General features: G+C 52.1%; 1 protein-coding gene across 1 annotated transcript; it reads left to right on the top strand.

Moving 5' to 3' along the window:
* Positions 1-1,433: 1,433 nt before the first annotated feature.
* Mocs1 (molybdenum cofactor synthesis 1) lies at positions 1,434-21,412 on the top strand. The gene is given in 12 exon segments (XM_032900534.1): positions 1,434-1,631; positions 6,326-6,452; positions 8,292-8,459; positions 12,460-12,624; positions 14,712-14,773; positions 15,064-15,100; positions 15,103-15,183; positions 15,357-15,469; positions 15,840-15,950; positions 17,548-17,668; positions 18,282-18,329; positions 20,067-21,412. Coding segments are annotated over 12 exon segments (1,917 nt in total). The 5' UTR covers positions 1,434-1,508; the 3' UTR covers positions 20,828-21,412.
* Positions 21,413-22,962: the final 1,550 nt, after the last annotated feature.

Below are 22,962 nucleotides of genomic sequence, written 5' to 3'. Positions count from 1 at the left end.
ATGTCTTGTGTATTATATGGATTCATCACCTGTCAATTAAAAAGCCTATGGCTTAGGCAGGAAAGAGGAGGTGGGACATCCGGGAGGAGAAGGAATTCTGGGAGAGATCGAGGCACAGGGATTTGCCGGGAAGATGTGACCAGATAGACACTTGTTACCTAAGCACAGGTAACCAGTCACGTGGCAGAATGTAGAACAAAACAAATGGGTTATTTTAAGTTATGAAGCTAGTCAGAGAAGAGCCTAGCTATATGGCCAAGGTGTTTGTAAATATATTTTGAGTCAGAGTTTTATTTCTGGGAACATGGAGCTGGAAGGAAGGACCGGGCCTAACTTCTCCAAGCTCCGAACACTTTAATCAGCTACACTGCTCTGGAGAAATTGCCTCCTCTCTCTGAGGCTTTTTCTTTAATTGCAAAATGAACTTTCTATCCACACCAGGGTCATGGTATTGGCGGTTAGCTCAGAGTTCTGTACGTAGGGAACAATTCGAGTGTCGTCCGTTCTTTTGTGTCTTCCTCTCATATATCCTTTTATGGATGGTGACGCCAAGACTATTGACATATGGGGGGACACAAGTAGAGAGTATGCGTGTAATGGGAGTTACCCTACATGCAGGGGCCAGAGTGGGGTAAAGTGAAGTAAATTAGTAAAGTTGATATTTTTAAATAGAATATTGATATTTTACTGGCGTTTCCCATCCCCCCCCCGGAGATTTTGGTGTATTGAAATATTACTTGATTTAAGATTATGTCATTAGTAGCCTGCTATTTTGTATGCTAACTTAAAAAATAAGTTAAGGGGCTAGAAAGAAGACTCAATGGTTAAGAGGCCTGGTTACTCTTCCAGAGGACCAACATACATTCTACAACCATCTGTAACTCAGGTTTTAAGGGATCCGACGTCTCCTGCTGGTGTCTATGAGCACCAATTGCACCATGATGCACTTAAAGGTGCACAGACAAACTCTCACACATTAAAAAACAATTTAAAAAGTAAAAAAAAATCCCATTAGGGCCAGAGTTGAATGTCGGTAATCCCAGTTCTCAGGAAGCAGATGCAGAAGGCTATATGTAAATTTGAATCCATCCTGGTCCACAAAGCAAGTTCCAGGGCAGCTCGGGCTACACCCTTGAGACCCAGTGTAAGGGTCTCAACACTTCTCCATAACAAAAAGAAAAATTAAGTATAACTTGCCTAAAAGTTTATATGCCCCCCTTCAAATTCTGCATCTAAAGAGAGCTTAAATTCAAGACCAGGCAAAGCTGAAGAAAAAAAGCATAGCTCTCCCAGACTTGGCACTTCTGCACAAAAACAGGTTTCCGTCCTGAAAGGGGGCGGAACGCGTGGACTACAACTTCCAGAGGGCCATGCGGTGCACGACCGTCGCTGATTGGTTGCTTGGGCGCCGCCCTCTGCTCCTCCCTTATGAAATGACCCCGTGCCAGGTCCGGGGCTAGAGTGCTCTGGAGGCCCACTTCAGACCGGGTACTTCCTTTGCTGACTTCATGGCGGCGCGGCCTGCGTCCCGGATGCTGCGGCAGCTCTTGAGGTCTAATGCACGCAGCTGCAGCTCGGGGGCTCCGGTGACGCAGCCCCGCCCCGGGGAGCCCTCGAGACCTACCAGGGAGGTGAGCCCACCCCGCCCGCCTGCACACACCTACCTGGAGGGCGATCCAAGCATGTCACCCTGATGTGCAGAACGCACCCTCCGTCCTGGAGCCTTCTTCCGGGGAGGACCCTGGATACTCACTGATGGGTTGCTTGAGTTCACTCCTACCCAACAGGAGGGACTTCTTAGTTTCCCCTGCTCTCCCCTTTCCCGGAGAACCACCTTCTAATAGGTAGCTGTGCAGGAAAAGGGGGGCTACCAGAGAGTGAAAGTTAGGTTCCAATGAGCTGTTTTAGCCCTCGCTTCCACCCAACCTATTAAACATTCCTCACCCCCCAAGTGGAGAGTGTCAGCGCAGTCAGGTGTCCCTTGGACACCTGCTTCTTTGACAAGAACTAAAAATATGTTTAGCCAGGTGCCACACACAGTCGGTAGTGGCAGGGCTCCGTGACCTATCTTGTTTCTCTTGGGAGGGTTTGGCCTTATTTGATGAGGAACAGAGCAAGTCCAAGTTTCAGTCGGGTTAAGGAGTTCCTGTCTGTCTTCACAGTGTGGGGCAGGGTTCTCTATCGCAGCTCTCTGAATGTTTCCAGTTACAGTAGGTCTTCAGTTTGTTGTTTTATCTACATGGTTGGGGAAACACGGGAAACTGTTCCATTTCGTTTCCATCCATCTGCTTCTGTCTTCTAGGACTGAGCTTGAGGTCCCGGGACTCTGAGTTTCACAACATTTGCCTCTCCCATCTTGCTCAAGACATAGGCAGGCTTATGTCAGAGTGCTCACTTCCTCAGATCTCCCTCTCTGGGATCCTCAGATAAAGCAGGCTTGTTGTTACAGGGCTTTCCAAACCCTTGAACTTTGTACTTGATTGAGTGAAAAAAGCTAGGGTAGCTGAGGCTGCTGTGAGAGCTCTTAAAAAAAACATATTAACAAAAAAATGATCTTTAATAATAATTTCCTCATAATTGATTCTGTGCCTTTTGTGAGGGGGCCTGTGCAGTGTGACTAGCTGATGGCCCCTTGTCCTCACCTGAACCGAGTGTATCCCTCCCCTCACGTGCTGCACTGGGTCCTGTTGGGCCCCTCCTCCCAGAGCAGGCAATCATTCTGTCAATGGTGCCTCAGACATCGCATTCTGAGTATCTCACCTGGGACGTCTTGCACCAGTTGGAAGTTCCTGGATACCAGGGCTCCTTCAGCCTTTCTAAGTATTTCCACTGGTGCTGTCCTCAGCGCGTGCTGCCAGCCAAGCCTGCAAACGTGTTCTGGCTGCTTGAAGCACATCTAATGAGTTAGGAGGAGAGTAGACAGAGCGAGACCTAAGGAGACCTGTGATCTTATCTTTTCTGGTCCTCTAGTTTTATCTGGCTTCTAATCTGCGCACTCACTTTCCCTGGCTCTCTGTCTATCAATCTATAGACGGTTCACCTTGTGCATAGGGCATGAGGTCTGTAAAAGCATCTTAGAGGTGAGGTGAAATTACGTATTCCGCTCCTTTATAGAATGGCCAGTGGGCAGGAGCAGAGGTTCATCCCACCCTCATGTCCTTTCCTACAGGGACCCTCTCTCTCCTGCCCTCTGCAGGGCTCTGGTGGTCTGAGGCAGAGAGCCATGGTGGATGCTCACTGGGCATCCTCATGCCATGGTGTAGGTGTGAAAGACAAGTGAATCTTACGTGGGAGCTGGCAGTGCAGAGTGGAAAGGGGGCCTTGGGACCATCTAAGGACGGGCAGACAGCTTCCATGGTGCTGTCTGGAAAGGGAAATGGAGAGGAACTGCCGTCATGGCTGAGGTAGGACAGACAGCTTCCTGAACAGATTTAGCTCAGCCCAGGTAAGCCCTTTCCTTCTCTCAACTCTACTCTGACTTTCTGAAGGCAGAAAAGAGTTCTGGACTGAAGCCTGAGCCCACTGCCTGCGGTGGGGATAAAGGACCCTCGGTGACTCTGGAGAAGATAAAGTCACCTAGATGTTCAGCATTCTAGAAAAGAGCAGACGCTGCCAGTGGATGTGAAAACAGGAAATTAGTGCAGGAGAAAGCATGGGACTGGTGCTGGGAGGAGCAGGGAGGACGGTGTTAGTGGGAGTAGGGAGGACAATGCTGGGAGGAGCAGGGAGGATGGTGTTAGAGGGAGCAGGGAGGACAGTGCAGGGGAAGCAGGGAAGACAGTGTTGGGGGGAGCAGGGAGGACAGTGCTGGAGGAACTGGGAGGACAGTGCTGGGGGAGCAGGGAGGACAGTGCTGGAGGAACTGGGAGGACAGTGCTGGGGAGCAGGGAGGGACAGTGCTGGGGGCAGGAGGACAGTGCTGGGGTGAGTGGGAGGACAGTGCAGGGGAGCTGGGAGGACAGTGCTGGGGGGCAGGGGGAGGACAGTGCAGGGGAGCAGGAGGACAGTGCTGGGGGGAGCAGGAAAGACAGTGCTGGGGGAGCAGGGAGGACAGTGCTGGAGGAACTGGGAGGACAGTGCAGGGGGAGCAGGGAGGACAGTGCTGGGGGGAGCAGGGAGGACAGTGCAGGGGGGGGGAGCAGTGGGAGGATGGTGCTGGGGGGGTCTTTCCTCTTTGCGTCCAATCTACTGAGCTCCTTGAAATCCACATGGCAGGAGAGTGGACTATGCTGGTCAGACGCAAAGATGCCCACTCTCAGGGAACCGGGGAGAAGGCCATTTAACAAGGCTTGGGGCAGTGCTTATTAAATAGTTCGAGCGGCGTGCATGTGTGCGTGCGGTATAAATGTTCAAGTGCATGTGCCCCTGTCTTTGAAAGCCAGAAGACAATGTCAGGTGTCATCCTCTTGGCTTTTTGAGGCAAAGTCTTTTATTGGTAACCAGGGCTTGTGGATTTGGCGAGGCTGGCCGGCCAGGGAGCACCAGGGATCTGCCCGTTCTTCTCTCCCTAGCTTTATAACAATGGGTCCTGGCTATTGAACTCAGGTCCTCGTGCTTGTAAAGCAGGCATTTTAATCCCCACCTCAGTCAGTCTAATCTAGATAAGCTCTTGCCTGCCCAGAGGGGCTTGTCTCCTGGGCCGTTCTAGATCCCGGCAACTTGATGAGGTTAACCAGCACAGATGGCGGTCACGTACTGATACTGTGTGTAAGGGACCTTCAGTGGAACGAGACGGGCGTGTTTCCACTCGGTAGAGGAGCAAGCTAAGCAGGCATGGCATGGCAGAGCCCGTGCCCGGCTGGAGCAAGCCAGGCTTGGCCACCGTCCTCAAGGAACCAAATGAATCAAAATTATAGTGAAAAGCATCAAAATGTAATTTTATCCAATATGACCGTCTTTTCCTTCTCCCAGCTTGAGACTCGTGAGGGAAATTCCGGTTCCCCGGGGGTACCTTGTTTCAGCGGTTCAGACAGACAGCGAGGGACACAGTGTCTCTCTAGAATGTCCTTGTCCTTCAGGCACTACCTACACGCCATCTGTACCCGAAGATAGCTTTGAAGGAGGCCAAACACAAAGTTGTAACTTAAAAAATCATGGGTGGGTGGTTTTTGTTTGTGTCGTTCTCGAACAAATGAACTTTGTAGACGACAACATCATGTTGCACCATCCAGAGGCAGGGGCGTGCCTGGAACTTAAAAGGACCCAGGCGCTTGGTCCATAGCTAGAACCAGATTTGTATTTCAGGCTCACCTGCCTCAAAGTCTGCCCTCGACCAGGACGGCTCTCCTGCTCTTAAAAGTGTCCTCAGCTCTGGCTGCACAGTACAGAGTTCAGGCACTCAGAGGAAGTCACTCTCCGGCAGACTCCCCGGCTGTCTGGGAAGCTCGGTGGTAAATCTGGTGCCAGTATTGAGAACCTGGTACACGGTTAGGCCATTTGGCAGGGACCGGCCTGGAGCTGATTCTGTGCAGGCCTATATGTTACACAGTGGTTTGACATACTAGGGTCAGCATCCTTGGATGGGAGAGGGCTCCCCTCCACCTCCAGGAGATTGTAGGAAGTGGGGTGGAATGGAAGGAGGTCATGGGATGAGGGAGGGAAGAGAGTCAGGGGTGGGGCTTCCTGTGTCCACGTGGTAAATGTGCTTGGCCAGCTGGGAGGGAAGGGTGTGTGTTGGAGGGTCGGGCTAATGGCCAGTCCCTTAATTATCCTGGGCTAGGCTCGCTCTCTGGTTTCTGCTGAGTCATGTTTCTTGGTCCTCACTCCCGATTCCTGGATTTATTTGGGCTCCTCCCCTGTCTTTGCACAACCACATATTAAATTAGAGAGAGGAGCACCCCTCGGCCAGGAAACACTGGAACCTGAAGTGACTCACTCAGAACTAGATTCCCTATAGCTGTGAATGGACAAGAAGGTGCCATTCTGCCCCAAACCTGTCTCCTAGGTAGCCCAGCTCGTGAAGCCTACACCAGTCTTCCCCTAGGCCACACAATGGCTGACTAATCCTTCCTTTTGGCACTGGGTAGGGAATGCATAAAGAAAAATCTTGGATTCCCACGCACTTGCACCTCCAGCTTGAATACACCTGGCTTGGGCTGAATCCTGTCAGGAAGTTGTCTGCATTCTTGGTGGGTAGAACTTTCCTTCAGTCAGTGAGAGGAACAGTACAGTTACTGTGGGTAGCTGGAAGGGCTGGGGGTGCTGTGAGGTGAGGGAGAGACAGCTCATCTCTGGGCTACCTCAGCTCACCACACCCTGGCCATTTTGCCAATCTCCCAGAGTCAGTAGCAAGAGCTCATGCTCCTTCCTGTCCCTGTCCTTGCAGGGGCTGTCCATGAGGCTCCAGTTCCTCCAGGAACATGCAGCTCCCTTCTCCGCCTTCCTCACCGACAGCTTTGGCCGGCAGCACAGTTACCTGCGGATCTCTCTCACAGAGAAGTGCAACCTCCGATGTGAGTCTCCTCCTGGGCCATCTCTGGGCCACTGTCCTTCTGCTGAAGTGACATCTGAAGTCACTCCCAGTCGGCCTTTCCCTCCTTCCCACTCACCTCACCTCATTGACAGTCTGGCCAGCCTGTAGTGGCCACGCAGGGCTGAAGTCAGCATTCGGATTATGGAAGCCAGGTTCTCCTTGAGATTATAGTTGGAAATAGTTGTGACCAGGTTTAGGGCTAAGAATAGGTCTGGGGTCATTTTCCTGCATTAGAGCTCTTTCCCAAGTCCAGCACAGCCAAGGGTGTGGGTGTCGGGGTGGGGAGAATGTGTGGGCATTGCAGAGGATAATAAATATAGCCATGGCCATGAGGTTCCCCAGTCCTGTGTTGGACCAGCACCAGCCACACTGACACACACAATTCACTGTGCCATCCCAGGGGTGTTCTCGGGGTATCCACTGCTGGAGACTTGCAGTGTGGCCCTTCCTTCCTTCCTTCCTTCCTTCCTTCCTGCCCTACTTCCTTCCCCGTTATCCTCACCTGCTCCCTCCTCCTCCGCCCCCCTCCGTCCCTCCCACTGTATTTCACAAGTATTGAGTAAGTAAGCACATGTGTATTTGGTAAGTGTTTACCCAAACAAAATGGACCGCACATGCGCTTTTCCATTCTCACGGTCTCGTCTGTCCCGGGAGTTCAGGTGTGCATTCCGTGTGCTTATTTGACATTGTGACTCCAATAGGTATTTCCATCCAGTCTTTGGATATTGTCTCGAGATGGTGACGTCTTCACAGTTCACACCGAGAACCTGGGTCCAAAGAAACAAACAAAATCACACACACGCAACTGCAGGGTGGCCAGGAGATGGCTGGGCCAGGAAATGCTTGCCGTGCAAGTATGAGACCCCAATTTCAATTTTCGGAATCCATGTTTTGTTTTTTAAAAAGGCAGGGCATGGGGGTGCTCTCTTATAATCCCAGTGCCGGGAAGGCAGAGGTAGATGGACCCCTTCATTGGCTGGCTATCTTAGCTCAGTCAGCAAATGCCTGATTGAAAAAGGAAGACCTTGTCTCCTAATATAAGATGGGGAGTGATTGAGGAAGAGATTCCAGGTTGACCTTTGGCCTACACATCTGCACATGCACATGAACACACACAGAATTGCAAAACACCTCACCGTGTTTTTTTGTGATTTTTGTGATTTTGTGTTGGGCCGTGCTGTTAGCTCTCTGGGGCCACATAGGGCCCATCAACAGGGGTGGACATGCTCTTGAGGCTAGCAGATCCTGCCTGACTCTTGACAAAGACAGAGAGTGATGGTGGGAGATGGCGCCCCTACCCCCAACCCCACCGCTCATCTCTTTATCTTAATCTGCTCCTTCGTCTCAACAAAGAATCCCTAGATTTTCCAACCTGGTGCAAACCTTTGCATAGGATGGACCTGGGGACACTGTAGTAACAGGGCAGTGGCTTTCAGCAAGCCAGATCATTTTCTTCGTCTCATGGCTTGAGCGGAAGAGGCAACTTTGCCACAGCGAGACTGGCTGAGCATGGGCTGTGCTGTCAGACACAGGCCGAGGCCCTGACCTTTTCTAGGTCCGTCTGCTTGGATGCCCTCAGACTGAAGCAGCCAGTGCCTCAGACATTCCCCTGCCATGAGCCAGACTCTGCTTGGCCTAATTTATCATCTTTAACCCAAACCCTCAGCTCCCTGATGTAAGGCCAGATTACAGGGAGGTGAGAAATGACTGTGTACCATTCAGATAGGGTTCAGGTCGGCTGTTACCTGTTGAGGGGCGGGGCATCCGCACCTACCTGCCACACCTGTCTCCTACCTCTTCGTCCCCGTTATTTCCTCAGGTCGGTATTGCATGCCTGAGGAGGGTGTGCCCCTGACCCCCAAAGCTAACCTACTGACCACAGAGGAGATCCTGACCCTTGCCCGCCTCTTCGTGAAGGAAGGTGTGGACAAAATCCGTCTCACTGGTGGGGAGCCTCTCATCCGACCAGATGTGGTGGACATCGTGGGTGAGTTGGACACGGACCGTTTGCTCTTTTCATCTGTCTCCTCCAGCAGGAATGTCCTCCATTGCTAACTGCTGCTTCTCTGACAGCTGTCGCTCATGCAGACATCGAGTCCCCCAACGCCCTCTAAGATGGCTGCCGTTTATTGTTTTGGTGAGGGATGGTGGCTAAGGAGACCTTCACCTCTTCCAAGGTCTCGGCTACTAGATGCCAAATCAGTGGCTCGCTATGACATTGAGTTCAGAGTCCTCACCACAAGGCCCTGTGACCAAGCTCCTGCTAGTCACCTCTCTGCCCTTCCTTCCTCTCTGGCCATAGCATTCCCTTTGCCACCAGGAGCTTGTAACTTGCCCTCTGCTGCATCCCTGCTCAGATTTTCTCAACCCAGCCAGGCCTCGGCCACTCTGCCTCCTTGTGTCCCTTCCAGAGCCTCTTCCCCTCAGACCTGGCAAGGTGCAGACTGTGAACTAAATACGGGCTGCCACTGTTTATTTTTGCATTGTTTTAAGTGGTTTTTATTCTGTATATGGTGGGTGGGGGTCCTGTGCACATGGACGCTGTGTCCAAGGAGACCGGAAGAGGGCATCAGATCCCCTGAGCTGGAGTCACAGGAGCTTGTGAACCACCTGCTGTGGGTGCTGGGAACCGAACTCTGGAAGAGCCGTACGCACTCTCAGCCACTGAGCTGTCTCTCCAAACCCAACACCCAGCATCTGATTCTGAGGATCGTTCCTGCACTGTGTTAAGGACATCTGTCTCTTTGTGGTTTCGTTGTCCCGCTGATGTCAGGGAGTCCAGTCCCACATTGTTTGGTTCCCGCTTCTTTGAGGCAACCCATCTACTTCTCTGAAAGTTCTTAGTGTTCCCTTTGTATCTGGTTTCCTTGAATTTTAAAAACGTACTACATATACCGTGAGCAGCCCCTTCCTTGTGTGTCTTGTTGGCATTTGGTGTAATTTCCCTTACATAAAAAACACTTCTCAGAAGCTCGGGTGAACTTCTAGAAGCCCATTGTTTGTTTAATACTTGTTCTCTCCGTTACCGTTTTTCTCCTTATGATCTCTATCGTCTGGGTATTACCCGTCTCTTTGCCAATTTAAAACATTAATATATGTTAACAATGTCATACAGTTGTCTCGTTAGGACCAGCATTGTTTTTGAGAAGTCTAATGGCACTTTAAGATACACATATATATTCACATGCATGCAAAATATGTATATTATAGTGTATATATATGTATATATGTATTTGTGTGTAAAAGGTGTTTATGTGTGTATGTGTATGTATCTGTGTGTATGTGTGTGTATGTATGAGTGTATGTGTGTGTATGTGTGTTTGTGTGTGTGTGTAGTTTATGTGTGTGTATGTATGGTGTGTGTGTATGTGTGTGTGTGTGGTGTGTGTATGAGGGTGTGTATGTATGATGTGTGTATATGTGTGGTATGTATATGTGTGGTGTGTGTATGTATGGTGTGTGTGTATATGTGTGGTATGTGTGTGATGTGTGTGTGTCTATGTGTGTGTGTGGTGTGTGTGTATATGTGTGTGTGTGTGGTGTGTGGGTGTGTGTATGTGTGTATGTGTGTGGTGTGTGTATGTGTTTCTTGTTTTAGACAAAGTGTGTGTAGCCCATGTTGGCCTCAAACTGTGTCTGTCCTTAGTTGGCACTGTCAAACCCATCCTCTTAAACTGCCCCTGGTTTTAAATTTTCTTCCTCGTTTTTCTTAGAGAGCTGCTTGATTTTCTTCTGACTTGACTCCTGTGTCCACCCATATCACTCCTGATTATCTATGTTTAATCATTTTCAGGATTTCTCTGGGCAGATTAAAGATACAGCCTTTGTAATTAAGCTCAGCCAGTTTACAAGGGCTTGGCCAAACCTGAATTAGTTGATTCCCTTGTGATGTTTTATAAAGAATGAATATGTGTAGTTTTGAAGTGAAATGTGCTATACTCTGGAAATCACTTCTTTCTTTTCATTGACTTTGAAACTTGTGCCATTTCTGCCCTTTAACCCCACCCAGATGTCATCATGCAGGCTTGAGAAGTAAAGCTGTTTTATCCTAGAATTTTATTTCATAACATTAATATTTTTATTATTTTTATCTATTATAAGTATCATTATGCTGATCAGGTTTTGTTTGTGGCTTCTTTTTTTTTGACACCTTGACACAAGCTAGAGTCTTCTGGGAAGAGATAATACTAGTCAAGGAATTGACTTTATACAGTTATCTATAGACAAGTCATTATTTTTACTAGTGATTGATGGAGAAGGGCCCAGCCTATTGTGGGTGGTGCCATCCCTGGGCAGGTAGTCCTGGGTTCTATAAGGAAGCAGGCTGAGCAAGCCATGGAGAGCAAGCCAGTAGGCAGCGCCCCTCCATGGCCTCTGCATCAGTTCCTGCCTCTGGGTTCCTGCCCTGCTTGGGTTCCTGCCCTGACTGAGTTCCTGCCCTCACTGTTTTTGATGATGGAACTGTGAGTGAAATCAACCCTGTCCTCCCCAAGTTGCTTTTGGTCATGGTGTTTCATCACAGAGATAGTAGCCCTAGTTAGGACATCTACATTGTAAAAGAAAACTTGTTAATTATAGGAAAATAGTTACAGTTATTTTTAAAAATCTAACTGCAATCTCGTCATTGATTGAAAGTAGCTACCCTGACCATTTGACGCTGTACTAACTCTGTGTTACTAACTCTGTGTTACTAACTCTGTGTTACTATGGTGAAGTCCCCTTAGCAACTGGTTTTATAGAGAGAAAGGCTCTGGATACTCACGGTCAGGTGAGCCTCGTGGATTCTGACTGTGGTGAAGACTGGAGTGTGCATATCTGAGTCAGTCTTAAACCAGCAACAGATTGAGGATTCTCAGAGCCCTTGTCCTTTCTTAACCATCCCCCTCCCCTGGCCATGACCTAGCCATGACCTAAGGACCTCTCCTTAGGTTCCACCTCTTGTGGCCCCACTACCTCCCAATAGCACCACCCCGGAACCAATTCTTTACCCGCAGGCCTTTCAGAGACATTGAACATCAGACCGTAGACCATGGTGCATCTTTCCCAGACATTGTTGGATCTGAATGACCAGATAGGGCATTTTCACCCTCACTGTTTCCTTTCCTCCGATCTTTTGTGGGTAGTCCTTTAAGATTCCTTTTGTTCCAGGGGCTGGAAGATGGCTTAGTCAGCAAAATGCCTACTGTGTGAGCATGAGGACCTGAGTTCATACATATCGCATCACCCATGTGAAAAATGGTGGTGTATGCTCACGTTATAGCAGTGCTGACTGGGGGTAGGGGCAGGAGGATCTGTGGAGCTTGCCCGCCAGCCAGTCCAACCACACCAGTGACCTCCAGGTTCAGAGAGATGTCCTCTTCCAAAGAACCAAGTAGAGAGTGGTTGGGAAAGACCCCCTATCATCAACCTCTGGCCCTCTGTCTCCAGCCCCTCAACTGTGCTTATTAACTTCGGAGTTTAAGAAATTCCTTTAATCTATTGAAGCCTCTTTCCTTCCTTGTCTACTAAGTGAGGAACAGTCTCTGTTCTGTGGCTTTCCTGAGGTAACCTCCTTAGAGCACCCAGCCTGGGGAGAGCATCCAGTGCTACAGCTGTTGGTTATCTTTATCCTGTTTGTTTGTTTGTTTACTTTACAGTGCTCTGCCTGTATGTATGTATGTGTGCCACATGTGTGCCCGGTTCTTGGTGAGGTCAAAAGAGTCCTTCGGCACCCCTCCCTCCCGCACCCCCAGATCTAGAGCAACAGATGGTTGGTTGTAAGCTGCTCTGTGGGCACTGGAAACCGAGAAGCTCGTGGTCTTAGCAGCTGAGCCATCTCCCCAGCCACTCCCTTATCCTGGTTTCCATTTCCGCTCTCCATAGACACCAAAGCCCAGCCTGGTTTGCATGAGGCTGCAGACTGCCTCTCTGCAAACTGTCCCATTGGAGTAAGGCCTTCCTGTTCTTCTCCCGGGACACTTTTAATGCAGCTCCTCTTATCTCTCCAGCCAGACTTCATCAGCTAGAAGGGCTGAGAACCATTGGCGTCACCACCAACGGCATCAACCTAGCCCGGCTGCTGCCCTCGCTTCAGCAGGCTGGGCTCAGTGCTGTGAACGTCAGCCTGGACACCCTGGTTCCTGCCAAGTTTGAGTTCATCGTCCGCAGAAAAGGTGATCACAGGTTGGCTGATGTGTGGTTCTCCCCCCAGGGATCTGACAGGGCTCAGTGTGTTTCTGTGGGGGTGGGGTGGGAAGGGGGGTTCTGAAGGGCGTCACTTCCTCCTGGTATCTGGCTTACGGGTGTGCACTCAGTAAGGAATACATACCAAGGCCAAGTTGTTGCCTGGGGACAAGTGGGCCAGATGGTGCGGAAATGATCACCCTGAGGTGTCAGGCCCAGAGTACACAGGGCTCCTGTACCATCTGGACATTAAGCCTCTTTTCCTCTCACCCTGCTTCAAATATTCTCACATGTGTCTCCCATGTGGTGGCTTCAGGGATCCTGTGATGGCAGAGCCAGCCCGATGCCCTCTCTGGTCTCCTTAGGTCAGAGTCTGGCTTCTCAGTAACCATGGGCACTCTGCTCTGATTTTTGGGGTGTGGGCTGTCCATCACTGAGGGTTCTGAAAGGTCGGAGTCGGGCTCGGAAAGTCGCTGTCCACCCCTTTCTTTTGAGCAGTGTCAATACCAGCCGAACCACTGCCTTGTTCCTTCCCTGCCCCGGGGTGCAGCTTCCTGCTTTTACACTTCCGGCAGCTGACTAAGCTCTGGAAGGGCTCCTTTCTCTGGAGAGGGCTGCAGTATCCACCCTGATAAGATTCCAAGTGCAGTAAAGTAATACAGTTTCTATGAATTTATATACTTATATTTATTTGGGGGGCATGTTTGTATTTATGCATTTGTGGGTGCAGGTGGAGGCCAAAGGACATCCTCAGCTGTTATTCCTCATCAGGAACTTTCTGACAGAGTCTCTTGCTGGGATCTGGGATCCACTGGGAGAGACTAGGCTGGTTGGCCAGTGAGCCCCGACTTTGCCTCTCCACCCCCTGGGGTTGGGACTACAAACATGCCATCCCGTCCAGCTTCGTACGCAACCCAGGGATCAAACGTAGGTTCTCATGCTGCGTCTGAACCCTGCAGGTTGCTGGAACAAAACATAAAACCATGTAGGACAGCCTTTGCTGATGTCTCGATGGGAGGGAAAAAACTCAGAGCAAGGAAAGCGCGGGGCCTACCTCATGCAAGATGGAGGGTGCGAAGATAAGATTCTGCTGGCCGGGGGCACAGAGAGCTTGGATCTAGGGCACTTCCTCTGAGGGGGCTATGAACAGAGAGCAAGAGGGTTGAAGTGGGAAGTGGAAGGGACACTTCAGACAGCCCCATCTCCGGTGTCGTTCTTTCCTCTCCTGACTCCTTCCTTAGTACAAGCTCCACCCCAGGGACACAGCTGACGTCAGGGTCTCCTCAGGGTCTCCTCAGAGTCTCGGGCCTCCCCCTGAGGCTCCGGCCTTTACCTGCCTCTGAGGGAGCAGGTGTGGAGAACAAGCCAGTGGGAGAGACGCCTACATCCTGCAAGGTGGAGTGCGGAGACAGCAGTGGGGCCTCAGTTTCCCCCATGCAGACTGGGCAGACTCAGCCAGATCGTGGCTAAGCTAACAGGCCTTGGCCTTGGAGCCAGGAGTGTGTTTTATAGATAACATCTGTAATCATTAATCACTGGAAGCATGATCTGTGAACCCCAGTTAAGCAACTGTGTATCCCTGAGAAAACAGCCATTTCTCTGTCCCATGTGATAAAGCCCACCAGGGTCTGGCGAGTTCATGAATAAAGTAACTCTGATTCCAGGGACCTGGTACCCTCTTCTGACCTTCCTGAGTGCCACATGACCTTGTGGTGCACAGACCTGCATGCAGGTCAAACAGCCATATACATAAAATGAAATAAAGAAGGTTGACAGCTTTGCAGAGCTGCCTTGTGTACACTCACACCCCACAAATACACGAACGTGTACACATGCCTGCATCCCAGCAAAACTCAGTGATAATAAGAATAAAAACTTTATTGCTCTTTAGTAAAAGATTGGAATTTAGTAAAAACAAGGTTTGTGTCATGTACCCACCTAGAACCTGGGAGCTGCGTCTTGGCTTGTGTAGCCCGAGATGTTTGCCGTCTGGCTCCTGAGAGAAACTTGTTCCACATGGCTCTGGCCATTCCCTGGAGAAGGGGATCCCTGAATCCTTGCTTCTCCCTTTCCGCAGGCTTCCACAAAGTCATGGAGGGTATCCACAAAGCCATCGAGCTGGGTTACAAACGTGTGAAGGTAAGGACTGTGACTCCTGCTGACTCCTACCTTCCTTCCTGACCTTGGGTCCGTGACACCTGGCCATCAGACATGGCCACTGCTTCTTTCCAATTTACATCTAACCTACTCCTCCCCCTGGTTGGGTGTAGAGAAAAGCGGTGTCTTTTCCCCTGTGGAATACCCCAGCTGTGGGAGTACTGGGTGTCAAGAGGCAGGGGCTGGGTCCCGACCAGGTGCCCCACCCCCCTGAGCTCATCCTCATGGAAGCGTAGAGCAGACAGCTCTCATGCCCAGTTGTCTTTGGCCAGGTGAACTGTGTGGTGATGCGAGGCCTGAATGAAGATGAGCTCTGGACTTGTGGGCCCTGACAGAGGGCCTTCCTTGGACATACGCTTATTGAGTACATGCTGCTTGACGGGAGGCAAGGGGTTAGGTGGGGAGGAAGGGGTGAGCTGGGCTGTCCCAGGTACGGGGCTGATACCTGGGGTGGTGGAGGCTGGTGTGGAACATTCCGAGTCAAGTCTGATGTGATTTGATCCTTGGGCAGGGTCCCTTCATCTCTGGTTCAAAAGCTTCCCCTGCCACCTGCAACTAAATACAGGCAACAAGTGGAACTTCAAGAAGATGGTTAGCTACAAGGAGATGCTGGACACCATCCGACAGCGGTGGCCAGGGCTGGAGAAGCTGCCAGAGGAGGACTCTAGCACTGCCAAGGTTGGGGATGGTCCTGCCGCCGTCACAGTTGGTGGGTTTGGTGGGGCTGCTGTGAGGTCAGAGTGTAGGTGTTCAGCAATGCCCTGGTTACTTAAAACAGCAGCCTTGATGTGGATGGGTAAGAATAAGCAACATCAGAGGCCATGTTTCTGCAGGTAAACCCTGTCCCCCAGCTCCACAAGGGCCTCCCATCCACAGACACCTGTATCCATGGCAACCTTTCTCCAGAGTGAGCCAGGCAAAGGCAGAGGCTCAGGAGTCACCCACCACATGGAAGAGGGCTGAGGAGTAGGGTCCTGACAGAGGCAAAGGGGATCTTGGGAGTGAGGGGCAGCGCACCCTGACCCTCCCACTGCCCTTCTCCCCCTAGGCCTTTAAGATCCCTGGCTTCCAGGGACAGATCAGCTTCATCACGTCCATGTCAGAGCATTTCTGCGGGACCTGCAACCGGCTTCGCATCACAGCTGATGGGAACCTCAAGGTGAGCATCCCTGCCCCCTCCCAGCCCAAGGACTCCCCGCCACCCAGTCCTCTCACGTTTCACCTGAGCACTCTGATTACAGGGGGCAAGCAGTGGTCAGGGCATGGAAACGTGGGAGAGACCAAAATGAATCTGTGTGTGTGTGTGTGTGTGTGTGTGTGTGTGTGTGTGTGTGTGTGTTCCCCTTGTTCCTTCAATCCTTCATTCTTTGGTCTCTCAGGAGTCATTACCAGCACAGAGTGCTGGCAGATGGAGACCAGAACAACTGTTAGCTGTTGTGTCATCATGGCTAGCCTCTTCCTCCCAGCCAGGGGCTCACCTCTGAGCCCAGCACCCAGTACTCGGCTGATTGCCATGTTCTGTGTCTGGACCTGTGCCTATGGGAAGGCACACACTTCCTCAAGGCCATGAGAACTCATCACCAAAGTCAAAGAGCTGTTAGGCACAAGAAAAGTGGCCCTTTGTCCCATGTGTGTCAGTGCTGGCGGTGAGGATGATGGGCCTTGAGGACCCCAGAAACCATGAGGAGAGGCTGGGATCTGGACTCACACTGGTTGAAATCAGATCTGGGGGTCCTCACTGTTGAGAGCTGTGATTCAGAACTATCTTCTGACTGTAGGGAGCAAAGTGATCTCCCAGGCAGAAGACAGCACAGGGAAGCCCACAGGAGAAGTCTATGGAGAACTCCACCTTGTGTTGTCAGTGAAGGGTGGAGAGGAATCGGCCGGTGGTGTAGGAAGGGGCAGTGCCCAGCATGCTGAGGAAGCCGAACCTTCTATCTGAGAGCCCTGACTTCTCCAGAGCTTTGTCCTCCCCATCTTTTCAGACATCCTTCTGTGTCTCAGCGCACAGCTGACACATAGAAGGCTGTGTGGCAGAGTGGGTGGCGGTTTTCGAAGCTACCATTGCCCCATCCTATTTCTATCCCCATCGATGCCGACTGGGTCAAGACTGAGGGGACACAGGATGCCATCTGTGATGCTAGGGGCGATGGCTCACCTGTAATCCCAGCACTTGGGAGTCAGGTGGAAGAGGGTCACGGTCAGTTCCAGGCCACCTTGGACTACGTAGCTGAAGCTTAAAAATGAGTCTCTGTCTCCTAAACAAACAAAACCCCCAAAGCTGTCATGTCAGCAGTCTTCAGCAGCTTAGCTTCCAAGCAGGGACCATGGACCAAGTCGGGGCAGCTGCAGGCAGTCGTGTCCATCCTGAACCTGGCCGGGAAGGGCTGATGGGAAGCAAGATAGGTGAACCACCTCCAGGAGACTCGGCTCCCCTTGCTGGGGTCCCCTCTCACGTGTTACCTCCCCATCAGGTATCTCAGAGGACAACAGCAGCCCTGGATTCTTAACGTTGTCCCTTTGCATCTTTTAAATCTCAACAAAAACTGTACAGTCTTAAAGGAATATGAGTTTGCCTCTTGCTTGTCCAGCCTCTCTGGCCCCTCCATGTAGTCTCTTCTGTCCTTCATGGCCCCGGGTCGTGCCTCAAGTGCGATCCTGCTGTGGGAGGTATGGGCACAGCTTGGTGGGGCTGGCAGCCTAGAAGCCAGAGGCGGAGGCTCTGGAACGAGGTGGCAAGTTCTCATCCACAACAGGTCTGCCTCTTCGGGAGCTCTGAGGTGTCACTGCGGGACCACCTGCGGGCGGGGGCCTCTGAGGAGGAGCTGCTGAGAATCATTGGGGCTGCAGTGGGTAGGAAGAAGAGGCAGCACGCAGGTAAGGGCTGGCCGGGAGTGGGCGGGGTCCGTGGGAGGAAAGCTTGAAGGAGGTGGGCGGGGAGTGAGGGGTCCGTGGGAGGGCGTGGAGGGCCGGGGTCAGTGGGAGGAAGCTTGAAGGGGGCGTGGAGGGCCGGGGTCAGTGGGAGGAAGCTTGGAGGTTGGGGGTAGGGAGTTGGAGGGCCAGGGTCAGTGGGAGGAAACTTGAAGGTGGGGTTGGAAGGATAAAGCGAGCCTGGGCCAAGTCTGCCCGCCCTGAGTGTAGGTCTATCCTCTGTCCATTTCCATTGGAACTTTGGACTTGGACGTGATGGTGGTGGTTCTTCTTAGAGGAGACTGACATACCACCGGCAGCACAGGGGACCTCCAAATTCTCCAGGACTATTTTATCATGCTGAGAGATGATGCTCCCTGGAGTCCTATGCATTGTCTTTGGGAGAGGAGGGAATACCAGGTCCCTGGGCATTTCCAGACTGGTGGCTTTGGGCCGATGCATGTGAGGGGTTTTGACAGGATGCCTGTGGCTATGCACAGGACTTCTGGGGGGGGCACATTCATCCGCCCGTGTGTTTCACTCTTGTCTCTCCTCCCCGCCCCTCCCTCCCTAATGCCAGGCATGTTCAATATTGCCCAGATGAAGAACCGGCCCATGATCCTCATCGGTGGGTGACCTATCAGTACGTAACCACTCACCCTTGTCATTTGGGGGGTCCTGTGGGGTGGGGTGGACCCCCTCTGTGAGGCAATCCATGATCTGCCCCTTAATAGTCTTCATTTTTTTTTAAATTTCTTCCTTCACTTTTTCCTAAACCTTCCATTCCCTGCCCACAGCAACCCCCCTGTCTTCAGACTGTAGATGGCAGAAACCCCCCTCTCTGGAAGTCAGGGCAGGGGCTTCTACAGGCCCGATGCTCACCGAGTTAGCTCTTTCTGGAGAGTGGAGTTCCTGGTTCAAACAGCTCCTCAGCTCTGGAATCTCCCAATAGGACACACGTGTCCCCTCTTTGCCCCATGAAGTGCGTGTGCATGTGTGTGTTTCCCCCGGTTGTCTCAAGCATAAGTTGAAGCAGCTCTCTGAACGCGCGGGATTTGAACTTGCCAGTTCCGTAAGCCCAGAGACTGTACGCACAGGGCACATATGAAATACAGGGTGCTTCTGCAAGTGAAGACACCGCTTCCTAAAGCTCCGGGTGGGGTCCTGTGCTGGGGAACGGAGTTGGTCCCTGAGGATCTAGGAAGGCCACTGCCGCTCTGCTACTGTCAGATGGCCCCAGATGAAGCCTGTCCCCCCACCCCTTAGGTCACACCTACCCTTCTGAATTAGAACAGTAGAAGAGAGAAGGCACCAGGCAAGCCTGAAGGGAATGGTTCATTCCTCTAAAGCTTGGAGCAAAGTGGCCCCAGTCGCCCAGCGGCCCAGAACAAAATAAATTCCAAGGGCCAGATAACCCAATGTCCACCCCGGCACAGTGGCCACCCAGAGCAGGAGAGGCAGGTGTCAAAGAAGCAATCCTCTGGGGAAGGCATCTTAGTCGTCTCTCTTCCCTGATATCTCCCCAGTACCAGGCCCTGGCCTCTGCATCACAGCCAGGAATAGGGACGCCTCGATGGCCTTCCCTCTAACAGACGAGCGTGAGGCTCCGAGTATGCCAGAAAAGGAGACCTTAGGGAAGCCATTAACTTCATACGGATTCTCTTAACTGAAACGCCTGGCGTGACTAGACTGGCCTGGTTTTCATAAAACAAGAGTTGCCTGGGCCAGGGCCTCTCTGACCGCCATGAGCCTGAGAACCACTTAGAGGTCCTATTGGTTCTGAGTTGGTAGGACCATGGTGGCCATATCCACTCCCGTGTGCTACTGGTCATGATGCAGACATGGTTTTTTATCTGTCCTTTGGGAAACAGCAGTCTGCAGCATCCCCAAGGTTCCCCGGACATGGGAACCAATCTGACTTGGTGTCCTCGTAGGGACTCGGCATTGTTTAAGTAGATGAGCCCTGTGCTTGGTGTCCTGCCAGCCAATGACATAATTGCTGTTCCTTCTCCATCAGAAGAATCAAGGCAAAAATGCCCGTGGATGGTGATCCAGGGTGAGACCTAGCTAGATTTAGGAAAATGAATGGCGAGTAGAAGCTATTTGATCCTTCAGGCCTTAGGTACGTCACAGGAAAGCTTTGGGACGAGGTTCAGAAGCACAGGGAGCCGGAAGTGATCGGCTCCACCACTCCTGCAGAGCATAAACAGAAACTGGGCGGTTCTTCCTCTGTCTGCCTTTGCCCTTCCTTTTCCTCCCAGTGTGAACAAGAACTCATGGTGGGGCAGGCAGGAAGCGGGCAGGAGAAGAGGCGGAGAAGGGACCGCTCCGGGGGCTCAGTCTCTTTTCCCTTCTTGCTTTTCAGGGGTACTTTTGATGCTTCAAGATTCCCCACCAGCTAGTTGGAGCACTCTCTCCTGGGATCCCCTCCACGTTCGGAATCCAAGTGCCAAACAGTGTCTCTCCAACCAGATGACAACTTTGTGGAAGAGACACTCTGTCCCTATGGCCCTTCCTCTGTCTCAGCAGTGCCTGGGGTCTGGATCCCCCCAAAGACACTACAGCTCCTACCCAGACCCTGACACTCACCCAAAGTGCCTTAGCACAGGGTCCCAGGCCCCTGATGTCCCCTCAGGCCCAGGGCCGACCTCAGATCAGCTAACTCATGTGGATTCAGCAGGACAGGCTACTATGGTAGATGTGGGTGGGAAGCCAGAGACAGAGCGGGTGGCGGTGGCCTCTGCCATGGTTCTCCTTGGACCCAAAGCCTTCAAGCTCGTCCAGCAGAACCAACTGAAGAAGGGAGATGCTCTGGTGGTGGCCCAGCTGGCTGGGGTCCAGGCAGCCAAGCTAACGAGTCAGCTGATCCCTCTCTGCCACCACGTGGCCCTGAGCCATGTGCAGGTACACTTGGAGCTAGACAGCACGCGCCATGCCGTGCTGATCCAGGTATCCTGCCGGGCCCGGGGCCCCACTGGGGTAGAGATGGAGGCGCTGACCTCGGCAGCCATGGCCGCCCTTACCGTGTATGACATGTGCAAGGCGGTCAGCAGGGACATTGTGGTGACAGAGGTAAAGCTCATCAGTAAGACTGGAGGGCAGCGGGGGGACTTCCATCGGGCCTAGAGTGCGACACTCTCCGGTCATGTCTCCCGTCGGGCCGAGTAAAAGATGTCCTCCAGATCTAGAGATTAGACCGAGGGTCACCCTGTCTCTTTACCACTAACCTGTGAGGTGTCGTCAGCAGGAGACACCTGAGGCCTTGACCCCTTCCAGGACTCTGGCAGTGGGAGTTTTGATACTGGCTACCCTGCCCCTCCCCCCCCAACACCACATGTCACAGCGCTCGGGCTGTTTCAGACAGGCAGCTCTAGGCAGCCCTTCTCATGCGGGGTCCTCTCTTCTCTTCGCTGGTGAGAGAACAAGGGCTCATTAAGTAGAGGAGCCCGCTTTGAGGAAGGAAAAGCACACGCTCCCTAGAGAATGTATCACAGACCGCCTCCCCCGCCTCAGGCCCTCTCCTCCAACAAGATGCACGCGTATGGACTGCAGCCCTAAGGACCTGTGCCAACTTCTACCCACACCTGGTTCCGCTCGCTGTGGTCTGCCCATACCTCTCTACTCTGGCACGTATCAGGGAAAGAGGAGTTGAAGGTGACCTTTGCCCTCACAACGCACAAATAAAACCACGACGCCAGCTTTGTAGATGAGGATTGGGGACTCTTGTCTGTCAAGGAGGCACCCGAGTGTTCGTTTAAAACCCATCAGCCACGGGCTAAGACACTCCCTAAGGGACGGGCTGGGGGAGAAGGACCCTAGAAAGGCCAAAGGACGTTGTCTCTGGACCCAGAGGCGAGTCCAGAATGCATCCAAAGGCAGTTTGACAGATGGGAGGCCCAGACTCCGCTGTATCTATCACCAGTGCTTGGCGACCAGGCCTGTGAAGCAGAGGCCCCCCCCCCAGTTGATTCACACCGCCAACAGTGTCCTGGCATGACAGGTTCTCTACGACCAATGGCGTCCCCTTTGCCCTGCACAGACGTATGGTGATGGATGTTTAACTCTTTAAAAGATGAACAGGTTCCCACGACACAGAGTTCCCAACTCAAACTAGCCACATGACCTCAAATGACTCGGAACCTTCCAGAAAACGTACCGTGGCGCTCATGGGACTGGTAGGAGCTTGCTTCAGCCCACCACTGGTTCTGCTCACACCAGCACAACACACAACCTGAGTCCACACAGGAAGAAACGTTTCTAGGCAGGCTGGGGGTGGGGAGGAATTTAATATTTTTTTTTTAGTATTACAATATATTCTTATAAAAGGGTGCAGGTAAAAAGGACACCGTAGAGTTTTGTACATATAAACCTTGTTTGTCTCCTGCAGCAGCTGGTGAGAGCAGCCTTGGCGTGAAGGTTGGCCGATGTCCTGGGGAGGTGGTCACAGCTCCAGGTGGGGGCAATAGGAGTGGATGGGAAGAACCCATGCCCATATCCACCCGCTTGGAGAGCTCTGTCCTTCCAACCCCTGAACAAACTTCCTTCTTGGGAGGGGAATTGCTGCTGCTGAGAAGGGATGTGTTGGCTGGACTATGAAGTTTACATGTGCACAAAACTAACTGGAGCAGTTGGCCCACAGGCGGCCAGAGGGTTGGGTGGGTGCTGGGGAGTAGACTTCACCATTTGACGTCGAGGACCAGCCTATCCACCTCCACTGGGCACCAGTCACTTCCTGCTAAGTCACCTGTAATGGTCCAAAGTCCTAGGCACTGTTGGACTAGTTAACAAAGACACACAGCACTGGAACCACTGGGCAGCCACAGAAAATAATAAATAGAGAAGGCAGAATTCTTTGGGGCGAGAAGGCTGGGCTCTGGAGAGATAGATGCCAGGCAGCTTTTCTGAAGAGCCAATGTGTCTCTTCATCGACGTCTATCTTCCTTCTTTCTCCTGGTGCATGTCCTGTCTTCATGGTGGTTGGGAAGGCTAGGCCCGGCCATGCCTGTCGGGCGGCAGTGTAGTCCATCCCTGTCCCCTGCCCTCACTGGGCAGGCTGGCCTCCCAGCCAGTTTGGGAGAGGATATGAAGATGTCCAGCACCAGCTTTAACGTCCTCATAGCTTGCTTTCTGAGAGTGGGGTAAGGAGTCTTTGGGTGTACCAGTGAGCATTAAAGCTCTCCTCATAGCTAGTCTCCGTAGAAGCCTTCTGTGCTCTCACGCTGGCTTCAGACCGTACTGGCCAGGCCTCCATTTGCTGAGAC

The sequence above is a fragment of the Rattus rattus genome, chromosome 4, assembly GCF_011064425.1.
Source record: "Rattus rattus isolate New Zealand chromosome 4, Rrattus_CSIRO_v1, whole genome shotgun sequence".
NCBI classification, from domain to species: Eukaryota; Metazoa; Chordata; class Mammalia; order Rodentia; family Muridae; genus Rattus; species Rattus rattus.
The sequence above is the reverse complement of the archived record's forward strand: the minus strand, read 5'-3'. Positions and strand labels throughout refer to the sequence as shown.